This window comes from Labeo rohita, chromosome 9, assembly GCF_022985175.1.
Source record: "Labeo rohita strain BAU-BD-2019 chromosome 9, IGBB_LRoh.1.0, whole genome shotgun sequence".
In the NCBI taxonomy this organism is placed as follows: Eukaryota; Metazoa; Chordata; class Actinopteri; order Cypriniformes; family Cyprinidae; genus Labeo; species Labeo rohita.
Window position 1 is genome coordinate 29,938,592 of NC_066877.1, and position 21,213 is coordinate 29,959,804.

The 21,213-nt window shown below is 34.5% G+C and overlaps 1 protein-coding gene across 2 annotated transcripts; it reads right to left on the reverse strand.

Annotated features, from left to right (window-relative positions):
* Positions 1-422: 422 nt before the first annotated feature.
* vil1 (villin 1) lies at positions 423-20,443 on the reverse strand. Of its 2 annotated transcripts, none has more exons than XM_051119559.1 (20): positions 20,281-20,443; positions 14,183-14,288; positions 14,005-14,079; positions 13,728-13,924; positions 11,954-12,062; positions 10,820-10,930; positions 10,518-10,720; positions 10,358-10,436; positions 9,375-9,473; positions 8,801-8,954; positions 8,105-8,205; positions 7,888-8,025; positions 7,519-7,677; positions 6,829-7,008; positions 6,373-6,518; positions 3,133-3,277; positions 2,861-3,049; positions 2,708-2,776; positions 2,370-2,534; positions 423-1,045 (listed from the first exon to the last, which is right to left on the reverse strand). In XM_051119559.1, exons 2-20 carry the CDS (start codon positions 14,258-14,260, stop codon positions 932-934), a joined length of 2,511 nt encoding a protein of 836 aa, XP_050975516.1. In that variant the 5' UTR covers positions 14,261-14,288; positions 20,281-20,443; the 3' UTR covers positions 423-931. The 2 variants fall into 2 exon arrangements, with proteins under 2 accessions (XP_050975516.1, XP_050975517.1); XM_051119560.1 differs by lacking the exon at positions 20,281-20,443 and adding an exon at positions 17,476-17,566.
* Between the last annotated feature and the right edge of the window lie 770 nt (positions 20,444-21,213).

Here is a 21,213-nt window from a genome sequence, read left to right on the forward strand (position 1 = left end):
AAATAAACATTTTGAAGACCAGAAAACTAGTCTAGACTGGATTAAAGGGCGTTTTCTTCTCACAGCCAGAATGATAGTACATCTGCAGATAGCTTTTCTAAGTAACTAGTAGCCTGCCCTCATTTGACTACCATTCTCAAACTTTGATCTCTGTGGTATTTAAATGAAAAGTGTTTTGTCACAAGTATATTGTTTTGTTACATTAAGATGCACATGCTTTGCTTAGGGCCACAGAAAAGTTTTACAATGCCTTATTGAATTTGTGCATAAGTTAATGTATAATATTTGCATTAGTGAAGAGGCAACAAAAGATTTTCCATTACCATTTTTTTTCTGTTTATTGACGTTTCCATTAGACAGGTGGTGTGCCTCTTGTACGCAGTAAATGATTAATACCAATGGAAATTGCACATTAGACAGTATACAGTAGTCTCCAAGTTTCTTTTATTATTAATTCTCAGTATACATGATTAACCCCACAAATTGTAATTGTTGTTGAAATATATTAAAATTTATTGTAGTGCTTAAGCCACTTAAGCATAAGGCGGCTTTTAGTCAGTGCTTGAAGGTTTCCCCTTGAGATGCATTAAGGAAAGATTACATTGGAAGTTTACCATGCAGCTTTAATACAAATCCCTGTGTAAAAAAGACAGATCTGCAAACTTCATTTTCCCATATTGCCCATATTTTCTGTTAAAAATTATACAATATGATTTATTCTGCTTTATAACATATGGCAATTTGAAATAAATCATTTTGCATGTGCAAAACAATACATTTAAATAGAGTAATTATATGTAAACATGAAATCTAAAAACTCTGAAAGGAAATAATCCTGACTGTAGTGTTTTTGCATCACATTACTACTATCATTCATACAGTTTAGCATGACAGGAAGTCTGTTTAGTAGAACAGGGATGCATTGCCCATCCTAAAACAGGCCCTTTGCTTTCTTCAGGTTCAGCTGCTTCCAGGATGGCATAGCATAGAAATCCATCCGAGAAATCCCCATGATCAGGCTAAAGTCTTCGTTTGACAGATAGTCCTGCATCAATGAAGGAGGTGTGTGTTAGTTTTATCAGTGGATGAATCTTTCAAAACATATTTGACCCCAAAATCAAATAAGAAAATAAAGTGTGCCTATATTAGTCCTATTAAGACTTTTTAATTGTTATATTACTATTTATTTCAATAAGAAAAGTTAAGGGCATAAATGTAAAATTATTATTAATAATCATAATAATAATAAAGTTAAATAAGATTGGGATTTATTGCATTACAGTAATGAAAATACCTCATTTATCATGCAAAAAAGCTTAATTGTCCCAAAAAAAATAAAAATAAAAATAAAATAAGGTTACAACCCAATCATAAAAATCATAAAATATCTAATTTCTCAAAATATCTTTTTTTTTTTTTTTTGTAATTTATTTATTTTAAGTAATTTCGTATTTCATTTCATATATATCTATGAGTGTGGGTGGGTATGTAAAATATGTGTGTGTATATATAATATGTTCTACCAGTCAAAAGTATTTGAACAGTAAGATTTTCAATGTTTTTAAAGAAGTCTCTTCTGCTCTTCAAGCCTGCATTTATTTGATCCAAAGTACAACAAAAACAGTACAATTCTAAAATATTTTACTATTTAAAATAACTGTTTTCTATTTTATTATATTTTAAAATGTAATTTCACAAGATCCTTCAGAAATCATTCTAATATGCTGATTTGCTGTTCAAGAAACAACAACAACAAATTACTATTATTATTTAAAACAGTTAAGTACATTTTTTCAGGATTCTTTGATAAATAGAATGATCCAAAGATCAGCATTTATCTGAAATAAAAAGCTTTTGTAACATTAACCACTATACCATTCAAAAGCTTGGAGTCAGTATTTGTTTTAATTAATACTTTTATTTGATGCTTTAAATTGATCAAAAGTGATAAAAAAGACATTTATAATGTTACGAAAGATTTCTATTTCAGATAAATGCTGCAGAAACCTGAAAAAATTCTACTCAGCTGTAAACTTAATAATAAATGTTTTTAAAGCAATAAATCAGAATATTAGAATAATTTCTTAAGGCTCATGTGGTTGGAGTATTTATGCTAAAATTTAACTTTGAAATCACAGGAATAAATTACATTTTAAAATATATTCAAATAGAAAACTCTTATTTTAAATTTTAGTTTTTGTTGTACTTTGGATCAAATAAATGCATGCTTGGTGAGCAGAAGAGACTTTTTTAAAAATCTTACTGTTCAAAAACTTTTGACTGGTAGTGTATATAAAACGAAAATATCAAAAAATATATACAAAGGTAAAGTAAAGGTTAGTAAATATGTCTGTAGATCAAGAGTTTACCTCTTTTCTTGTGGGGTCGACACCATCAGGCAGGTCTTCTGTCTGAATGTTCACCAGCTTCTCTGGAGGGAAGGTTTCTGTGACAGGGAGGGGTACATTAACCACTTGACCCACTTGAGTTGAATTGCTTGAGTTGGTTTGGTTTGAGGTTGGTTTGGTGAAATCCTGTGAAAACGACATTCTCAGTTTCAGTTGTTACTGTACATTTAGAATGTGCTTTTTGCCTAAAGAGCTAAAGAACATTCAAGTTATACTGTGGATTTTATCAGTTCATGCATTTCCTGAACCCATGACCTTGGGCTAGGGAAATGCTACCATTCGAAGAATTAATAACCTACCACAGTAATTTTGATGAGATCAGTTGCAGTCCCAAGCTCTGATTTAAGCTGGTCATATGTTTTCCCACCCTAAAAGGGAATAAAAAACATTCATCACCTGTGCCGAAGCAAGTTATCATTCCAAAAGAAGGTAAACTCATGTCATCTACTTACACTCCACTTTTGTGGGTCCCAGGCTTGGAACCAGCCTGTAAAAGTGGGCGGCTCAAACCCTTGCTTCACCACTAGAATAGGCGTATCCAGGTCACGCCCCGCAGGATGGGATTTCAGATATTCTTGTGCTGTAACCACTGCGTCATGTCTCTCCTTGTCATTGGCACCTTTGCCGATCCACAGGTACACCTGACAGAACATAGTTGTACTGCGATAGTGGTCTGGATACGGTATGAACAATTAAGAATAGAGAAAACCACCCTGACATTTACCTGATCCCAGATGTCCAGCAACATCACGTCGTCCTCATCCAGGTCATCTTGGTTGAAGTTTGTAATCTCTGTCGCTATAAAGCGACCTGTCTGGTTGGAGCACTCAAAAAGCCGGGGTGTGATACTGCTGTTCTCATCCTGAAGTCTGAGAATAGAAGAAACATATAGGCTGTGTCCTAACACATGTGAACTGCCTATGTAGACAGCATTGCATATATCCTTTGCAAGGAAATCAATGCCAAAATGCATCCCCAAGGCTAAATCCTATCCATCTTTTCCCTCAGTGCGGAAGTAAGCCTATGGGTGAGACTCCCAGTTCATTATCCACTATAGGGAAATAGCGAGAAGAATAACAACATGCAGTAATCGGTAAAACTGTTTGCACTACAAAGCAGTGTGCTCATAATTAAGATAATACATTAAAATAACATGGTAAGACGCATGAATTTGCAATATCAAGCAGCAAAACGAGCTGTTTTGTACGGCCAGATTAGCTGGATGCGTATGAGACCGAAAGCCACACCCATAAAATTTACAAATGGCCAGCACAAACACTTACGGGAAGAAATAGGTGGATTGAAATCGATCAATTGTCTATATCACTCTCCTGTGTTCTTCATTCGAAGAGCACTATAGAGTGCAACAGTGACCACTAACTAGACAGTTTCTGATAGCCATTGATTTCCATAGTATTAAAAAAATACTATGGAATAGGGCTGGGTAAAAATATCGATTTGTCAATTATAATCGGTTCTCATTTTTGCCAAACAACTGATTAGTCTAGCTTATTTTCAGTTAATGAACGTAGCGCACCTCCCATCCAATGAATCGCAAATAGCTTTATGATTTGTTACTTTTGATATAAAACAAAGGCTCAGATTTAAAATTCTGTCCATTTTATTACAATATTCAAACAATAAATGCACTAAATAAACATGAATAAACATCAGAAGGTATGTTAAAAGAAAGAGCACAACTTACTGAAATCCGCTTCCTGTCTCATGTAATTGCTTAATTAGTGTTTCAAGCGCAGAAAGATGTAAATATAAAAGTTTGTAAACAATATGTCACATAAGGTCACATTTACCTCAGAAAAAACATATTCAGTGACAATAAAACTGTTAATCAGAATGATTATGAAATGATAATGAATGATAATGAAAATGAACTCTACATATTAGAATTTTGCTAAATATTTGCACCATGTATGTACTTTGTTTGAATTAATTTAAACAATCTAAGTAAATCACCATTTAAATGTTTATATTTTTTAAAAAACTAATTGGAGTATAAATATAATTCTGTAATTGTGAAGTTAGTATTATAACTTCATTATAAAAAAGCTGAGTGTAATTGAGTGTAATTTACAATATCAAATCAGTTAATTTTACCTTCAGTATTATAGTAAAGTAATACCAACTGACGCTCATGTATATTTTACAGCATTAGTTGAGAGATTTTTTTTTTACCTTAAGAAAATTTGCCATTTTCTGTACCTGATTATATGTCCAAAATAATCAATATAAAACTGAACTGAATCGAACCAGAATAAAATTGAATTTCAGGCGAATCAAATCATAAAATTTGTGTCAAAACCCAGTCCTACAGTGGAAGTAAATGGCTACCAGCAACTGTTTGGTTATCAACATTGACCAAAATATACATTTTTTTGTCTTGGGTAAACTATCCTTTTAAAGCATTAAGTGCCATGAACCAAACCAACAAGAATTAAATCACAACATCACAACTTTTATTTGAAGCAAAAAATACAGAAAGTACGGACAAAAAGCAAGATGGTTAACAGTTTTAATGACGTATTGAAATGAAAGAGAAATATATAAGTATTCATTTGAAGGTGTGTATGTATAATATATAATGTATATTATAAATTAATTAACAATCTCAGAGCTCACAAGAAGTCCTAGATTTACAAGCTACCGTTAAAGGAGAACTCCACTTCCAGAACAACAATTCACAAATAATTTACTCACCCCCTTGTCATCCAAGATGTTCATGTCTTTCTGTTTTCAGTCGTGAAGAAATTATGTTTTTTGAGGAAAGCATTTCAGGATTTCAGGACAAAAGCTTGTGTAGCACAGGCTCTGGGATGCACGTTCACGATGCTACGTACTATTGAATCATGTTGAAAGGTCACGCAGAACATAGGCGAAACTACAGACCCAGTGTTTACAAAGCGAGTGCTCAAAGACTAAGGAAGTGCAAGTAAGTCAAACGCTGTTTACAAACAAAAAGGTACAACAATGTCGGGCAATTCTGAAGTTGTAGGAGAAAATAAGATGGAGTTTTTCGCCATTCTCTACCTTTTTGAGCCGGAGTACACAGATGATGAACTTAGATGTGATTTGTATTAGTGATGGGAAGTTCAGATCGTTTTACCGACTCTGACATTTGAGTCTCGTTCAGAAAAATGAACAAATCTTTTTTCTAGTCATTTTGTTAATTTTAACAAAATTTAATTAAAATGTTACGTGTTACTTCCCTAACACATCTACTGCTTACACAAACGTTGATCACACTACAAACAAGACCAGTAGATTCCAGTACAGAACCTAATAGGATGTTGCGTATGCGCAACTAAACGAATCACTCCCCAAGATGACTCGTTCTTCCCGAGTCAAATTAAAGATTCGTTCAAAATGAACAAATCGTTCAAGAACGACCCATCACTAATTCGCAGTATTGTGGACACGCATCCCAGAATCTGTGCTACACAAGCTTTTGTGCTTAAAAAGTATACAAATTTTTATTTTTCAGAAAAAAAATAAGGCTGATCGTTTCGCTAGATAAGACCCTTCTTCCTCGGCTTGGATCGTTTAGAGCCCTTTGAAGTTCAAAATCGGGGCACCAATGAATTCCTTTATATGGAGAAAAATCCTGAAATACTTTTCTCGAAAAACATAATTTCTTTACAGCTGAAGACAGAAAGACATAAACATATTTGATGACAATGGGGTGAGTAAATTATTTGTAAATTGTCGTTCTGGAAGTGGAGTTCTCCTTTCAAAAAATTTTTACTTATGGAACCTGACTGTTGCACTGTATTTGTTTAATATAGAATCTACAGTATATACAGCATTTCAAAATGTTTATGAGGTTCTATTTGCGTTAGGATGCAGCCTTAGAATGTAGCTTCACTATGTAGACAACAAAGCAACTCAACAGGATTTAGCGGATCTTTTTTTTTCTTTTGCAATGTACAATGTGCAAATGTTACTGTACCTTTTGCTGTTGGCATACTGCGACTTTCCACCAAGGCTTACCCAGAAGTCAGCTGGTTCCTGACCCTCTGCAATAACATTCTTCTCCCTCTTGGAAATGATGTCAGCCAGCATTTTGGCCATCTCTCTCTCGTCTCCACTGCAGCCCTGCACAGTATTATTTAAGGCAAATATTTAGAAAATATGCAGAAACAACTTCTTAACTATGAGCTTCAATATCGCAAAATGAGTTTTTGAGTTTTTGATTTTCAATAGACTTCTATATTGACGATTAAACCCTTTTTGTTTTCTAAAAAAAAGGCCCAAAATGTACACAGCTTACAAAAGAAACATCACATAATGTAAATAAGTTGTAACAGAATAAGAATAAATGAATAATTCAATTTTGACAAAAAAGTCAGATAGAACTTTGTAATTCCATGGTGACAAGATATCGTTAGCATTTGAAACTACCAACCTTGCCGTACCACAGGTAGCAGCATCTCTCAGTGCTGAGCACAAACACATCGTTGGAGTTCAGACAAGATGAGCGTGGAGGCACCTCAATGGCACGTGTGTTGTACTCATTTGTTCCATGGACTTGAAACAGACTTACTGGTGGCTGAGTGTGGGAGGAGCCTTCTCTGGAACTTCCTTCCTGTCATTTGCAAAAACAAAAGTGGTGAATGCATGCACTGCAAGGCATAAAGGTAAAGTGTGTCATTTTTGCATCACTAGCGGCTTCTTACAAAATTGTTTCCAAAACACCCCTTATTTCACAGCCTCACCTCAGTTGTTTTCAAGGCACCACACATTTCACACTTTTCTTGCCAGGCTATGAATAGCTTACTTTAATTGTTCTTACAAATTAAACTTGGTTAGATGAAGGTCTTTGTATCTTTAACTACCCAGAAAAGGGGCATATTAGTATTCTAAGGTACTAATATGCACACTAATTTTTATAATAAGCACCTTTTATGAAGTGATTGGGGACAGAGTTGTACTTTTGAAGATACTGCCCCAATGGCAAGCTGTAGTTTTTATTTGGTAACTTTTTTTGTTTTTAAAGAACAGAAAGTAATTTTTAAAACAGGAAGTGTTTTTTGTTTTCTGTTTCCATTGTTACAACGAAAGACTTGCTTGTAGAGAAACAGGCTGACAGACTTACCTCATAAACAACCATTTTGTTCTTAAAAATGGCCATTAGATGCATAGGTTCCTTTCCCATGGGGACGCGGACCTGCACAGGTTCTCCATTGTACTTCTGGTCCAGGATCACAGCCTGGTATGCAGAAGCTGTCAGCTCCGCTGTACTTGCATGGCGGCCCTAAAATGCAATCAACATTTAGAACTGAACTGAGAATGCCTGTTAAATTCCAGTTAAATTGATTATATTTAAATATAATCATTTGAATTGAATTTGAATTCAAACTGCAGGATGCAGAATTCCAATTTTAAAGTAAGAGTAAGTAAGAAAGTGGAATTAAAAAGAAGTTACAATTTAGAATGATTAAATGAAAACGGAAGAGGCACTTACTTGCCACATGTACAGAATGTAGTGTAGTTTGTTGTTGACTTCATATTTGTAAAGAATGAGGTAACAGTCCCCACCGTAGAAGTGGCCGAGCCACTTCCTCTCCACGGGGACAAGCTCACTGTCCTCTATCCTCCATACCTGAGGGATGAACACACGCATGTAGTGAGTTCTGTTTCACTGAGATGAATGTAAGGCAATAAAAGGTCATTTCACTGACCTCGACTTCGCCCGTCCCATCATCCACCATTTTCTGCTGTGCAGCCAAGTCAGGTCTGGCATGCATCGAGGTGGCATCAAACTTGACTTGCTCAACCTTGGCTACAGAATGCAGAAATCATAGCATAGTAGAGTCAGAATCATGTAGCACAAGATGGTGCACTTATACAGGGTGCATTGTTGCATTTTGTCTATGCTATTTTTTAAATTGTTGCCATGTGTACAAAGAGCAAACGGATGTCAAGTATTTTTTTTTATTTTTTTATTTGGGTCTCACCACAGATGGTTTTAACACAAGAACACATCCTGTATGAACGCTGCCTTTTTCTTAAATAGATGATCTTCTCCTGCATAGTATTTGTCATTTGAGAAGTGCTGGGTTGTTTTTTTGTGAGATAAGTTTTTGTTATTATTTTGAATGTTTTTATGTTTAGATTTTCTGCTTGAATTTAAAAAAAATTTTCTCACTCATATATTGTGGTCAAAAGACAACTTAATTCCAGTGAATCATTTTGTTCATGTAAAGAAACTGATTCAAAAAAGTGATTCACTAATTTGAATCCTCACATGGCATTTTAGGCTTAAATGTTACAGTTAATGACTATGTTTACAGTTGTATAAATTAGGATGTATTGTTCTTTAATCTAAGTGCTTAAGTGCTTTAGTGTGAATCTTTACTTTGGTAAACCATACTCACCTATTTTTCCTGGACTGTGAGTAGTGCCCATTCCAACTGTCTGTCCCTTGTCCGTCCACTTCTGGAAGAGTTGCTTGAACACTGATGATTCTGCTCCTTCACTTACTGTTTCCACATAGGTGGATGCAGGATATCCTTTTGCCTTTATGTAGGCCTAAAACAATAAAACGTGACGTGAGAGGACGAAGTGTTTCTTTAACAAGAATTTGATGTGATTACATTAACATTTGGTGCAGTTAGAAATAATGGGCCTTATTTAATCATCATTGTTCCAGTGCATTTTAAGCCAGCAATATAATAATTTTTAAACAACAGTTGTCTTAAATAAAATAACCCAGCATATTTGGTAAAAAACTTTTAACCCAGCCAGCTGGGCCAAAAAAAAACCCAGCAAGTGTTCTGTCCTATATTTACCCAGCGCTGGGTTGCCATATAACCCAAGTTGGGTTTTTTTTTTAACCCAGCATTTTTTTTTGCACACGTTTTGCACATACGTAGTTGGTAACTGAGGCCTATTGTGAAAATCATACTTTGATTAGTGATTCATTAATGTTAGCTGAGACTCCAAACTGACCTCTGCTTTCTTCAGAGATTCTGCTCTCTCAGTTTTTGATGCCTTTTTGCCCTTCCAGATGAAGATCTTTATTCCGCCTTGATCCAGCAGATAGCAGTCCTGTAACAGAAATCAGATGTCAGTTGCCATAGTTTCCCTCCATTCCCTCCAGTGTCGAGTTCTTTTATAGGCATGCAGTATCTTTTTTTTTTGAGAGACCCTTTATAACATCAGCCATAACAACAGCTTTGCATATTGCACATCAAAATAAGCATTATGCACTCAAATAGCATTTGAAAAGCATTTATCATGCATACAGCTTGCTTGCTTTCTGGGTGCCTTTTCTGTTCCACTTCTCCATTTCAAGTCAACATTTTGTCCTTTTCAACTTAAGATTTTATTCAGTTTGCTGTTTAAGTATGCTTTTAGTCTTATCATGCTCATTCATTGGTGCATGTTATTTAGTTTTTCATTATTTTTAATCAAAATACATCTGAAACAATTTTCTTTTGTCGTTAAAGTCAAGCTTTTCTTTCTTTTCAGCTTATTTCCTCTAACTATTCAACTCCCTCCTTAGCTTTTACTTTCGCTTTTCACAATGCAGTCAGTTCCTGATTAATAAAATCAAGTCTCGCAATACGTTTCTCTCATCAAACGTGCTTTATGTCTTGAAGTTATGTTCAGCTAAAGAAGCAGTTCAAACTGCGTTGTGAGCATGACTGTGTTTCTTATAGTTCTGTCTTATCTTGACAGGCATTCACTATGTAAGTGTACAAATTATGCTGATGCAGAGTACCTCTTATCATGGGTTAACTCTTTTATGATCCTTACTATTTCATCATGTGTGATCAGTGGAATGTCCTGTGCACTTTGACATAGTGACGTTTGACAGTTTATAATTATATATATATCACTGGAACCTTTGCTATCATGATGGCCTTTATGCAGAATTGCTTTATGCTCTGCGGTGTTTAGTTTGGGTCAGTGGTCAGAGTTTGTTATACCTCAGTTTTCAGTAGTTCTTGTGTTAAAGGTTTCACCGCCACTTCTTGCACTACAAGGTTCCCCTCAGCATCTGAAATACTTTTAATACAAGATTGTTTTAGTTGAAGTGCGTATTTTTCAACAGATGCTTAAATTTGTGTTTTCAACTATTTAACTTACTGAAAGAGTTTAATGGCGGTCTTGAGTTTCTCATCCACGATATTGTCTGCGATGGCATCTTTGATTTGTCTTCTGTCCCCCAGTGCTTGAATCATCAATTTCATTGCTTCCTCGGACGATTTCTCATCGTCTCCTTCCACTACAGCCACTTGTGCTCGACCGCCCCTCTCTCGATCACGAATGTCCTTCGCTAGGTTCATTCCCTACGAAAACAAAAGCATTTAGTAAACTTGCTGTGCAAATGCGCTAATATACATAGAATATGGGTATGCTTGTATTGCAAATCAATTCTAATTGGTTACCCTTAACCTCTCCATTCGGTTACTCTTGGGTCCATTCCACTGAATGATCAGGCTCCCCAGGTCCAGCAGGAAAACATCACCTTGATTAAAGCTGTTCCAGCTCATTTCCACCTGAGCACAAAGGGATTGAACCTCATTATTTGCATGTTTTGGGGGAACATTCTTACAAATAGCTCCATATCCATATTAATCTGGGATAAAACACAAAAATTCTGCCATTATTGACTCACCAAACCTGTACTCAACCTGTATGTGTTGCTTTCTTCTGAACATATAAGACGATATTTTGAAGAATGTGGGTAACCGAAATGTTGAAGGTCCCTATTGACTTTCATAGTCATTGTGAACCAGCAACTTATTTGGTTGCCCACATTGTTCAAAATATCTATTTTTGTGTTCAGCAGAAGAAAGAAATTCATAGTTTGAGGGTGAGTAAATGATGAAAACTATCCCTTTGATGCATTAACCAACATTAAGTAACAATGACTACTCTTTGTTAGCTCATACTAATATACATAATATTAACAGAAAACATTTGATTTTAATAATGTATTATTAAATGTTAAAATTAACATTATAAAACGGATAGTTCCGGTGCTTGATTCTGATTGGTTGAGCCGTGTTCTAAGCTGATGTAAATTACTCTACAAACATACACCTTTGTTTACATTTTTGTGTTGCGCGGCAACCACTTTGTTGCAACCACAACCGTTTCTGAGGAACTACATTATTTGGCGGAAGAATAATCATTAATATCATTCCACTTTATTTTATTGTGCCTAACAACGCCATTAGCTGTTATAAATTCACTGTAAACCATGGCTTCTTGGAGCTTATTGCTTTATGAACTAACAATTGAAAAATATTTAATTTAATATTTAGATATTAAATGAAATTATTTCACGTATTATATCGGATTTTTAAGTGTGCATTAGATGTTTAAATAGCAAATGCATTGCATGCAGAGTATCTTAAAAAGTTTAAAATTAACATGGACCGGATGATTTTTAATTAGGCTTAATGTGGGTAGCTGTTTTTTTTGTGTAGTTGAGTAAAATGTCACAGGGGTTTTTCATCGCTGGTTTTGTTGTAGTGGGTTTGTGAGTTCCTCTGTGTGACTGTGGCTATTCTTACCTCGCCTGCAACCACATGCTTATTTCCCTTCACATGCAGCAGTCTGCGAATGTTGTATGTGTTCGTCTCCACTTGTTTCATTCCAGATGCGACTCCACCTTTTTTGTATCTGGAATAAAAATATTAAAATTGTTATCAAATATAACTCATGTTTACTCACTCAGAGTTGATCACTTCTTGTAAAATGAAATGAAGAAGTCTGTTTTTGTAAACTTCCACATTTGTGACTAAGAGAAGCATTATAAAGTCATATGCTTCTTACAGATTCTTAAAATAAAGAGTGGCTCAGTGGTGGAAATTATGATTAACAGAAAGTATGTGCAGTGTGTCTAAACTCCCCTTGAAGATGATTCATTTATACCATAAACTAAGTGATGGCTCCTGTCAACAACATCAGGATCATAGTAACCCCAAAAAGCAAAACATAAAAGATTTAAAATGATGATTCTTATAAATTAAATAAAGGGTGATTTTTAGGAACAATATTTTTTACTAGACAATATTAGACAATGTTTTACTCCATACATTCTCATTACAATGTATGGAGACCTGTTTCCACCACTGAATAAAAAACTCAAAATTGCAAGTTATAAATCAGAATTGCTGGATAAAAACTCATAATTGCAAGAAATAAAGTCAGAATTGCGAGATACAAGCTTGCATTTGCAAGAAAAACAGTCAGAATTGTGAGATACAAACTTGCATTTGCGAGAAAAAGTCTAAATTTATTTTATTTCTTTTATTATGCAATACTGAGAAAATAGTCAGAATTGTGAGTTTATATCTTCCAATTCTGTTTTTAGAAATCGCAATTGCGAGTTTATCTCCATTCTAAGGAAAAGTCAGATTTGCGAGAAAAAGTCAGAAATGCGAGATTCAGTTCAGATTGCTCGCAAATGCAAGTTTGTATCTTGCATTTCTAACTTTTTTCTCAGAATTGCATGAAATAAACAAGAAATTCTGACTTTTTTTCCTAAGAATAGCATGAAATAAACTCAAATTGCGAGTTATGAAGTCAAAATAGTGAAATAAAAACTCGTAATTGCAAGAAATAAAGTCAGAATTGCACGTTTTTATCTTTTTTCCGCAAAACACAAATGCAAGAATCTCGCATTTTTGACTTTTTCTCGCAAATCTGATTTTTTTCTCAGAATGGAAATAAACTCGCAATTGCGATTTCTAAAGTCAGAATTGCGAGATATAAACTCACAATTCTGACTATTTTCTCGGTATTGCATAATAAAAAAACTTACAATTGTAAGAAATTAAAGAAAAAAGTTTTCTTGCAAATGTGCAAATGCAAGCTTGTATCTCGAAATTGAGACTTTTTTTCTTGCAATTCTGACAAAGTCACAATTGCGAGTTATAAAGTCCAATTCTGAGGGGGAAAAAAGACTGATATGTTCTCAGAATTGTGAGTTTATATCTCACTATTTTGACTTGCAATTTAATAACTTGTAATTGCATGTTATAATGTCAGATTGCAAGATATATTATCTCTCAATTCTGTGAAAAATTATTGTGAAAAAGAAAAAGGAATTGTGAGTTTGTATCTCTCAGTTCTGACTTTATTTCTCAGAATCGCAAATGTATGTCTCAGAATTACAAGTTTAAAGCGTGGAGTTTTTTTTCTTGCAATTGTGAGTTTATATCACGCAATGCTTACTTTATAACTCGCATTTGCGAGTTTATGTCTCAGAATCCTGAGAAAAATGTCAGAATTGCACATTTGTATCACATGCTAATCACGTTAATCAGTCAGGAGATGGCTTACATGATGCCCTGTTTAAAGTATCCTTGGAAGGTGGCGCTCTCGTGGCCTTGGGTCTCACGATGCTGCACAGCAGAGCCCCCTAGGTGTTCATCCATCTGCGTGGTGTATATCGCTGCTGCTCCCTGCTCATCCTGGGAGGTGTACTTGCCCAGCCAGTAATGGATGTCATAGGTGTAGTTGTTGCTGGTCTTGTGAGTCTAAAAATGAGATGTTTTATTTAGTATTTGTCAACTTAAATGCACTTGAGCCGATCAGGACACTAAGTGCTGATACTTACGTAGAGTATTATGTAGCTGTCTCCCTCAAAAAACTGGCCATGTGTACTAGATGGACAGGGCACAAGCTCCATATTCTGACCAATAATTTAAAAAGAAGACTGATTAGTGATTTGTTAAAGATTTCAGTATTCAGATGTTGAATGCCCTGATTTGAAAAAGAATATCATTCCTATTTACCTCCACTCTCCATATCTGAAGTCCTGGTGTAGTTTTATTGAGGACTTTGGGAACATTGGTCTTGACATCCTGTGGCATGGTGCCAGCTTAAGTCTCAAGGAAATACCTGGAAGAGCAAAAGAGGGAGGGTTGGATAGAAATGACTTGAGTTCAATGATCCAAATTGTTTTCTTAGAACTACAAACCATAGATGTCCTGTGTATGAACTACACATAAATGTGTTTGTGCATCAAATTTCACTTTCCAATACACAACCATGCGCAAACTAATATTTTTTATAGCTGTTTACGCACACAGTTTTCTTTTATCTACACAAAGAAAAATAGTAGAAAAACATTTTTTTGTCTTTAAACGTGCCGTATTTCATATTACAGTACAAACTTGGAATTTAATGGAAGATTTCTGATAAATAATGACTATTTTATGAGTAATAATGAAATTTGCTCATCCCATGAAGCTATAATATGGCTTCAAAAGACTTGTGTTTTTGTCATTTTTGGACTTTTTTTGAAAATAAGCAGCTTGAAACTGCATGAACTGTAACTATAATATATTGTTTAATGATGTTTAATGATGGGTGCGTCCTAAAGAGTCAGTGCACTTCAGTTCATGCATTAGTAAACCCAGTCACAAAAGCTACAGTTGAAGCCTTACTTACGGAAGAAAGATAGTCAGCCACGTCTGGGAAAGGAAGTGAAAGCCTTGTGTCAGATATCTGATGCAAATCTCTAGTAAAAATACTACGTGTCCATATCTAGCGCAGTTATCACTAAGTGTGGTTGTGGGTGTAATCCCACAATCCTTCACTTTATCTTCTGTACCAAGCACATAGTTCAAACTGCAAATAATTGTTTGCCTAAGCAGTATATCTGTCTTACTTTCCATAAACGTCCTTAAAACATGAAACATTTACTTGAAAAGGACAATCATGTATTATGACATTTTTGTTATTCTCTAAAGGCACTAGACTTTTTAATGGCAGTTTTATTTTTCTATATTAAGAATTGTTTAATTATATCTATGCATTAAATCTAATCTAAAAAGCTAAGTTCAAGATATATAGTAGTATTATAAATAATTATAAAATAAAATAATTGTTAGGAAAATACAATTTAAACATCTTTCTAAAAATAAGCTTAATTTTTTATGCAGGATATTTATTTTACTATTTTTTAATTTTTAATTCAAGATCAAATCTCTGAAAACAAGCTTATATATCATATGCATGTTTGGTTTTCACATTATTATATCTTGTTTAATTGGATGTTTAAATATTTTACTGAAAAACAAAGATTTTTTTTTTTTTTTTTGCACTGAACTGGCTATTGATTAGATGTATTTAATAACTTTTATTGCATTACTGATCTATTTTTATAATTTATTATATAAGTATTCTCTACATCTGCTCAGGTAACAGACTATTATTATGTTCTTAAGGAAGTTGCACATGGTTTATGATAGTCAGGAGACTATAAAAATTTGATTATATTGCGTTTGCTTTGTCTTTGTTGTGTGCAAACTATTCATCTCCTGCAGACTATGTGGCTAGTGAGGAATAGTGTCTCTGTTTCAAAACAATGACTTCTCATTTTGAAGTAAAGGACCAACCACATCCTCTCTATCCTCACATCTACATCCTGGTTACACTGATTTAAGAAACTGGCCATTGCATAGTTACTATCATCCATTTGTGGTGTTGTTTTTAACAAATTAGGCAGGAAGCTACTATCAAATCATGTGGGGTCATCGCACCTGATAATAGCTCCTACATGGAAAGTTATGATATCTTTCAGTCAATGTGACACGTATTCATTGTAGTTGTGGTTTAATTATATATATGTGGTCATTTTTGGTAGCTTTGTCTTCTCACATAAAAATTATTTTACTTAAATCAATTGATTATAAGTAACCGAGCAAATAATATACACATACAACATATACCCACTATGATTCTTGGCATAAAAGAAAAACCAGTAATTTTGACCCATACAATGTATTTTTGGCTATTGCTACAAATATACCCCAGTGACTTAAGACTGGTTTTGTGGTCCAGGGTCATATATATATATATATATATATATATATATACACGCCCTAGAGGATTATTATCTGTTTGCATATCCCAAATTTATGAGCTTCCTTATCAACATATTTCTTTGTTTGCTTGGTACCTTGCAGCATAGATGTTGATATGGTGTGATAATACGGATGACTCAGTCTCTCTTGTTTGATTGGATGGTTGCGTTTTATTAGGGGGTTGTATCAAGCAGATTGCACTAACCCTTAAGTCACTGCTCACAAACCCTCAGCCCAGTGCAAAGGTTCATATTTCTTAACTAAATCCTGGAAGTTATGCTGTTAGTGCAATAATGTCTTAACAGCTCCGCTGTGCTGTTACAGTTACAGTGACATATCGCAAATTATCTGCCTTCAGAATTACTACATGCAGTGTGTCAGAGCAAACAGGAAAGTGTGCAGAGTTTTTATGCAACCGCCCTGTGTTTGATCAGGCCTGACAGTGCTGTGTACATGTCTCATCTCCAACACCTTCTCTATAACCTTGATTAATATTCTTCCTGTAAACTGTCCATCATGGATGATGCAACCTTCTGTTTCAGACCAAAGCATATGTGCAAGCTTATAATATACAATGCAATATAGAAAAAATAGCATAACATAAAGGCTCCATAGAAAATGGATGTTTTTGAATGTTTTTAAAATGAATAACAAACTTCAAAAGCAAACAGATATGTCCAGATGCACTGTATACAAATATCAAGCGAAGGACATTTCACCTAGAAAGCCCTTTTATTCTAGAAGAGACGGTCGGAAATTAACGTTCCCATTAGGAAACCATGTTTAGGGAACTTTTTAGGAAATATATTTGTTGTCCATTAACACTTCAAATGAATCAGTTAATCGATTCAATATATGTTATGAAATATATTTAATGTTAGTTAACAAAACTCATTAGCATTTTTGAAGTGCGTTTTTGTTATTTCTCCTGTTTGTTTTTGTCACTGACTAAAGAAATGTAATTAAGAATGTTAATTCATGCTAAATATTTAGGCACAACCGCTGCTTAAATAAAAATACAGTATATTTAATTCTTATATTTCAAATAAGAAGCATTGCTGTATTATGCACTAAAATTACAACTGGGCTTTTTTTATTCTTTTACAGGGTCGACTTTTACAGTCTGCTTGGCTAATGAATCACTTTAATGAGCATCAAAGCTCAAAGCATTAAAGTCTTTTTATGCAATGGAAAGACCGAGTGTAAGAGGAACTCACCTGCCACCGGAGGAATCGAGAAAGAAGCAGCCAGGTAAAGGTGCTGCTGGTTCACAGACAGTGTTGGAGACTGTGCAACACTTTCTCTCCCTCTCTCTACTTTACAACCCTTGTACTTTTATCTCTCTCTTTGTTCATTCACTCAGGGCCATATATGGCAAGAGCAGGTGATATGCATACAGGTGTGTCATATCTGTGGTTACAGGCATAAGTTGTTCATCTCGCCCCCCTCCTCAGTAGAGCAACAGAGCGAAACAAATATATTTGTTTACCTCTCCACCCCCAGCCCATCTGGTGCAGTGCATACTTGTCCCTTACATTTTCCTTAAATTTGCTGACATGATGTATACTGTACACTGACCACCACTGATACCTCCTCCTGACCACTGAATTCCATTTAGTTTTTTCACTCTTGAATATTTAATGACTATAACAGGAAAAAAATTATATGCATTATATTTAATTTTTCATAGTTTAAAAATAGATTTAAAAATTATTATTATTATTATTATTTTTATTGTATTCTTATTTTTATTTATTTTTTTTCGTACCTTTTACTGAATTGTTAAACATTTATTTATTTATTTAAAACATCTATTCTTTTTTTCTAGGTATTCTAAGGAATTCCATATATTTAGCCTTTTTTATACCTGAAGACATTTTCTAAATAGCCCTAGTGCAGTATGCATTTCTTTGCTTGAGCAGGAGTAATTGTTTTCCAGGAAGAATAAGACATTTTTAGAAATTCATGAGTTATGCATTCCCTTTAGCTCTGCATACTGTATTTCATATCTGATCTGAAATATACACATAAGGAGATAGTGAGGCTCAAAAGCCAGAGGTCATATCTAACTATGAGATAATGGCAATTAGATGACATCAGCTTATATGGTCAGAAACCTGGTTGGTTTACCTAAAAATTAAAATGCTGTCATCATGTCGTTGTTTCAAATGTGTATGATTAGATTTCTTATGCAGAACTCAAAAATATTTTTGATATTTTTTTTGCTCCCATTTTACCTTCATTGTGTGGTTTCGAAACAGTTGAAACTTTCATTAAAATATTTCAGTTCTGCAGAAGAAAGAAAGTCATACAGGTTTGGAACAACATGAGGGTGAGTATTTTTAAATTTTTAACTGAACTATCCTTTTAAACTAGAGACTTTTTGTGTCATGGACTTTTCTGAAAAGCCAGTAGTCTTGTGACAGCAATCCTAGAAAAAAATATTTCTCCAACCAAAATAACTTTGATTTAAAGCTTATATTCAACGAGTGCAAAAATATGCTCTAATCTGGGCTGGAATGTATAACTGGTTAACACTTTCACTTCTGTGGTAATACATCCAAAAGTCTGGACACACTTGTCTCATAATGTTAACACCTTTTTGACCCTTGAGTCTTATGCTGAAAAGTTTTGTAGGCAAATATAAATTACATCTATGTGAATTTCTGTACAAAATGAAAAGTTCATTTTAAATGTTTTGAAGCAGATAGTGAAGAAGTAGCATCCAAGCATGGTTGGTTCTAGGGTTAGCGTCTAGGGTTTTTCAAACAAAGTCTCTTATGCTCACCAAGATTTATTTATGACCTAGGACCACAAAGGCAATCACAACTGTCAGTTTTTTGAACTTGAGATTTATACATCATCTGAAAGCTGAATAAATATGCTTTCCATTTAGGATTTACGGTTTGTTAAGATATTAAATCTTAATATTTGGCAATATTTGAAAATCTAGAATCTGAGGGTGCAAAAAAATCAAAATATTAAGAAAATCGCCTGTAAAGTTGTCCAAATGAAGTTCTTAGCAATGCATATTACTAATCCAAAAATTACGTTTTGATATATTTACGGTGGGAAATTTGCAAAATATCTTCATGAAACATGATCTTTACTTACTATCCTAATGATTTTTGTCATTAAAGAAAAATCTATAATTTTGACCCATGCAATGTATTTTTGGCTATTGATACAAATATACCCATGCTACTTATAACTGGTTTTGTGGTCCAGGGTCACATTTGATTAAAATGTACTAATATATCCATTTGTGTTTTTATAGTCTTTGATATTTTTTAGTATAATAATAATATGTGGAAAATTGTAATAAAAAAAAATAATGAGTAGGTGTGTCCAAACTTTCACTGCTAGTTTATCTTAATACAAGTCCAAAGTCCAAATGCATAATTACCGAATGAAACAAGTATGCCATGACATGTAGAAAAAGTTAAAAAATACATAGGTGCATGTTTTGTCAAACGTTTTTTGTAATGAAATAGTTAAAGCCTCCCTTGGCATATTCTGTCTATGCGTTCTTGTAGTCTATAGCATCAGTGCAGACCTAGATCTTTTCTGAGGTTTTTGGCAAGTGAAGTAGGTTACAAAATACTCGGGCACCACTGAGCTGGTCAAATCTTTTGAGAGTTAAACAGACCATCAAAACTGGGTTGGTGATTATTAGTGAGTCACCCCTGTTTGTCGTGCTCTGTTTGACCCCTGGCAACCAACAGTAGAGTCTTTGTGAATGACATTGTGAAGGATGCATGGGGAACAGGGCAAATTGCACTCAAAATTGCTCTGGATTTACTAATTTATGACTTACAAGACCCTCCCTTAACCTGCAACACACATTCTACCATAAAATGGCACCACAATAGGGGTTAACCAATTGCACAAGCTCTCACACTAGATAAAGCATGATGTTTACCTTAAATGATTTGAACTCCAACAAAAGTCTTTGAAATCAATAGCTGTTCTGTTTTTACAGTTCAAAGCGATTTTGTGCATTGCCAGGGAATGTTTCCTACCTTCGTTAGGCCGTGTATTTCTGTCCTTGGCAGCCGGGTGTTGGACTCCGCTCCTGTCTTTTCGTTCCCAGATTGTCTCTAGGTGAACTTCAGCCTCTAGAATGCAGCCGCGCCCCTCTCCTTCCTCGAACTCATTAACCAGCCCTTGCTGCCCGGGTAGAAAGCAGTCAGCCACCAGTGCTTCAGTTCTAACTCAACCCCTTCTCTTATGTAATCCAGGACACAAGTTAACACGCTGTTAGTTCTGCTCCATGAACCTGCTTCTGTGAATGTGTCGCAGAGTGCGGTAGGCCTCGGTGGAGGTTGGGCTTCAGTCATGCTGGGCCAGATGTCAAAAATGCCTTGTTTACAGGTAAACAAGGTAGGACGCCATCAAAGCAGGTCTGAATGTTTAAATAACAACATGAATAAAAATCCCTTCATCTGGTATTTTCTTAAGGGCAGATGTAAATATCTGCTACTCAACTTGAGCACCATGGGACCCAAAAATGCATAACTTGGTGTTTTGGTTTATAACTAAAGTAGGGATGTCAGTCGATTCAAATTTTTAATCTAATCTATAAATTTGACTTTGAAAATACCCACAAAAGATTATTTAAAGCTATTTTGTGTTAAATGAGAAAGTAACAAGTAGACATTACAAACTGTAGCTTTAGAACAAAACATTTTATTTGATTCAACATAGAATTTATTACACATAAACATTTAGGCTGCAATGGCCTAACGTAAACTATGGAACATAAAAGAAGATGATTTGAGAAAGATCAGCATTTTTTTGTTTATAGTCATAAGTCATTGGTAACCAAAACAGCTTTGTTACCAACTGTCTTCAGAATACCTTCTTTCATGTTCCACAAAAGAAAGGTTTGAAATGACATAAGGGTAAATAATGGCAGAATTAATTTTTTTTTTTTTTTTAATGAAAATATACTC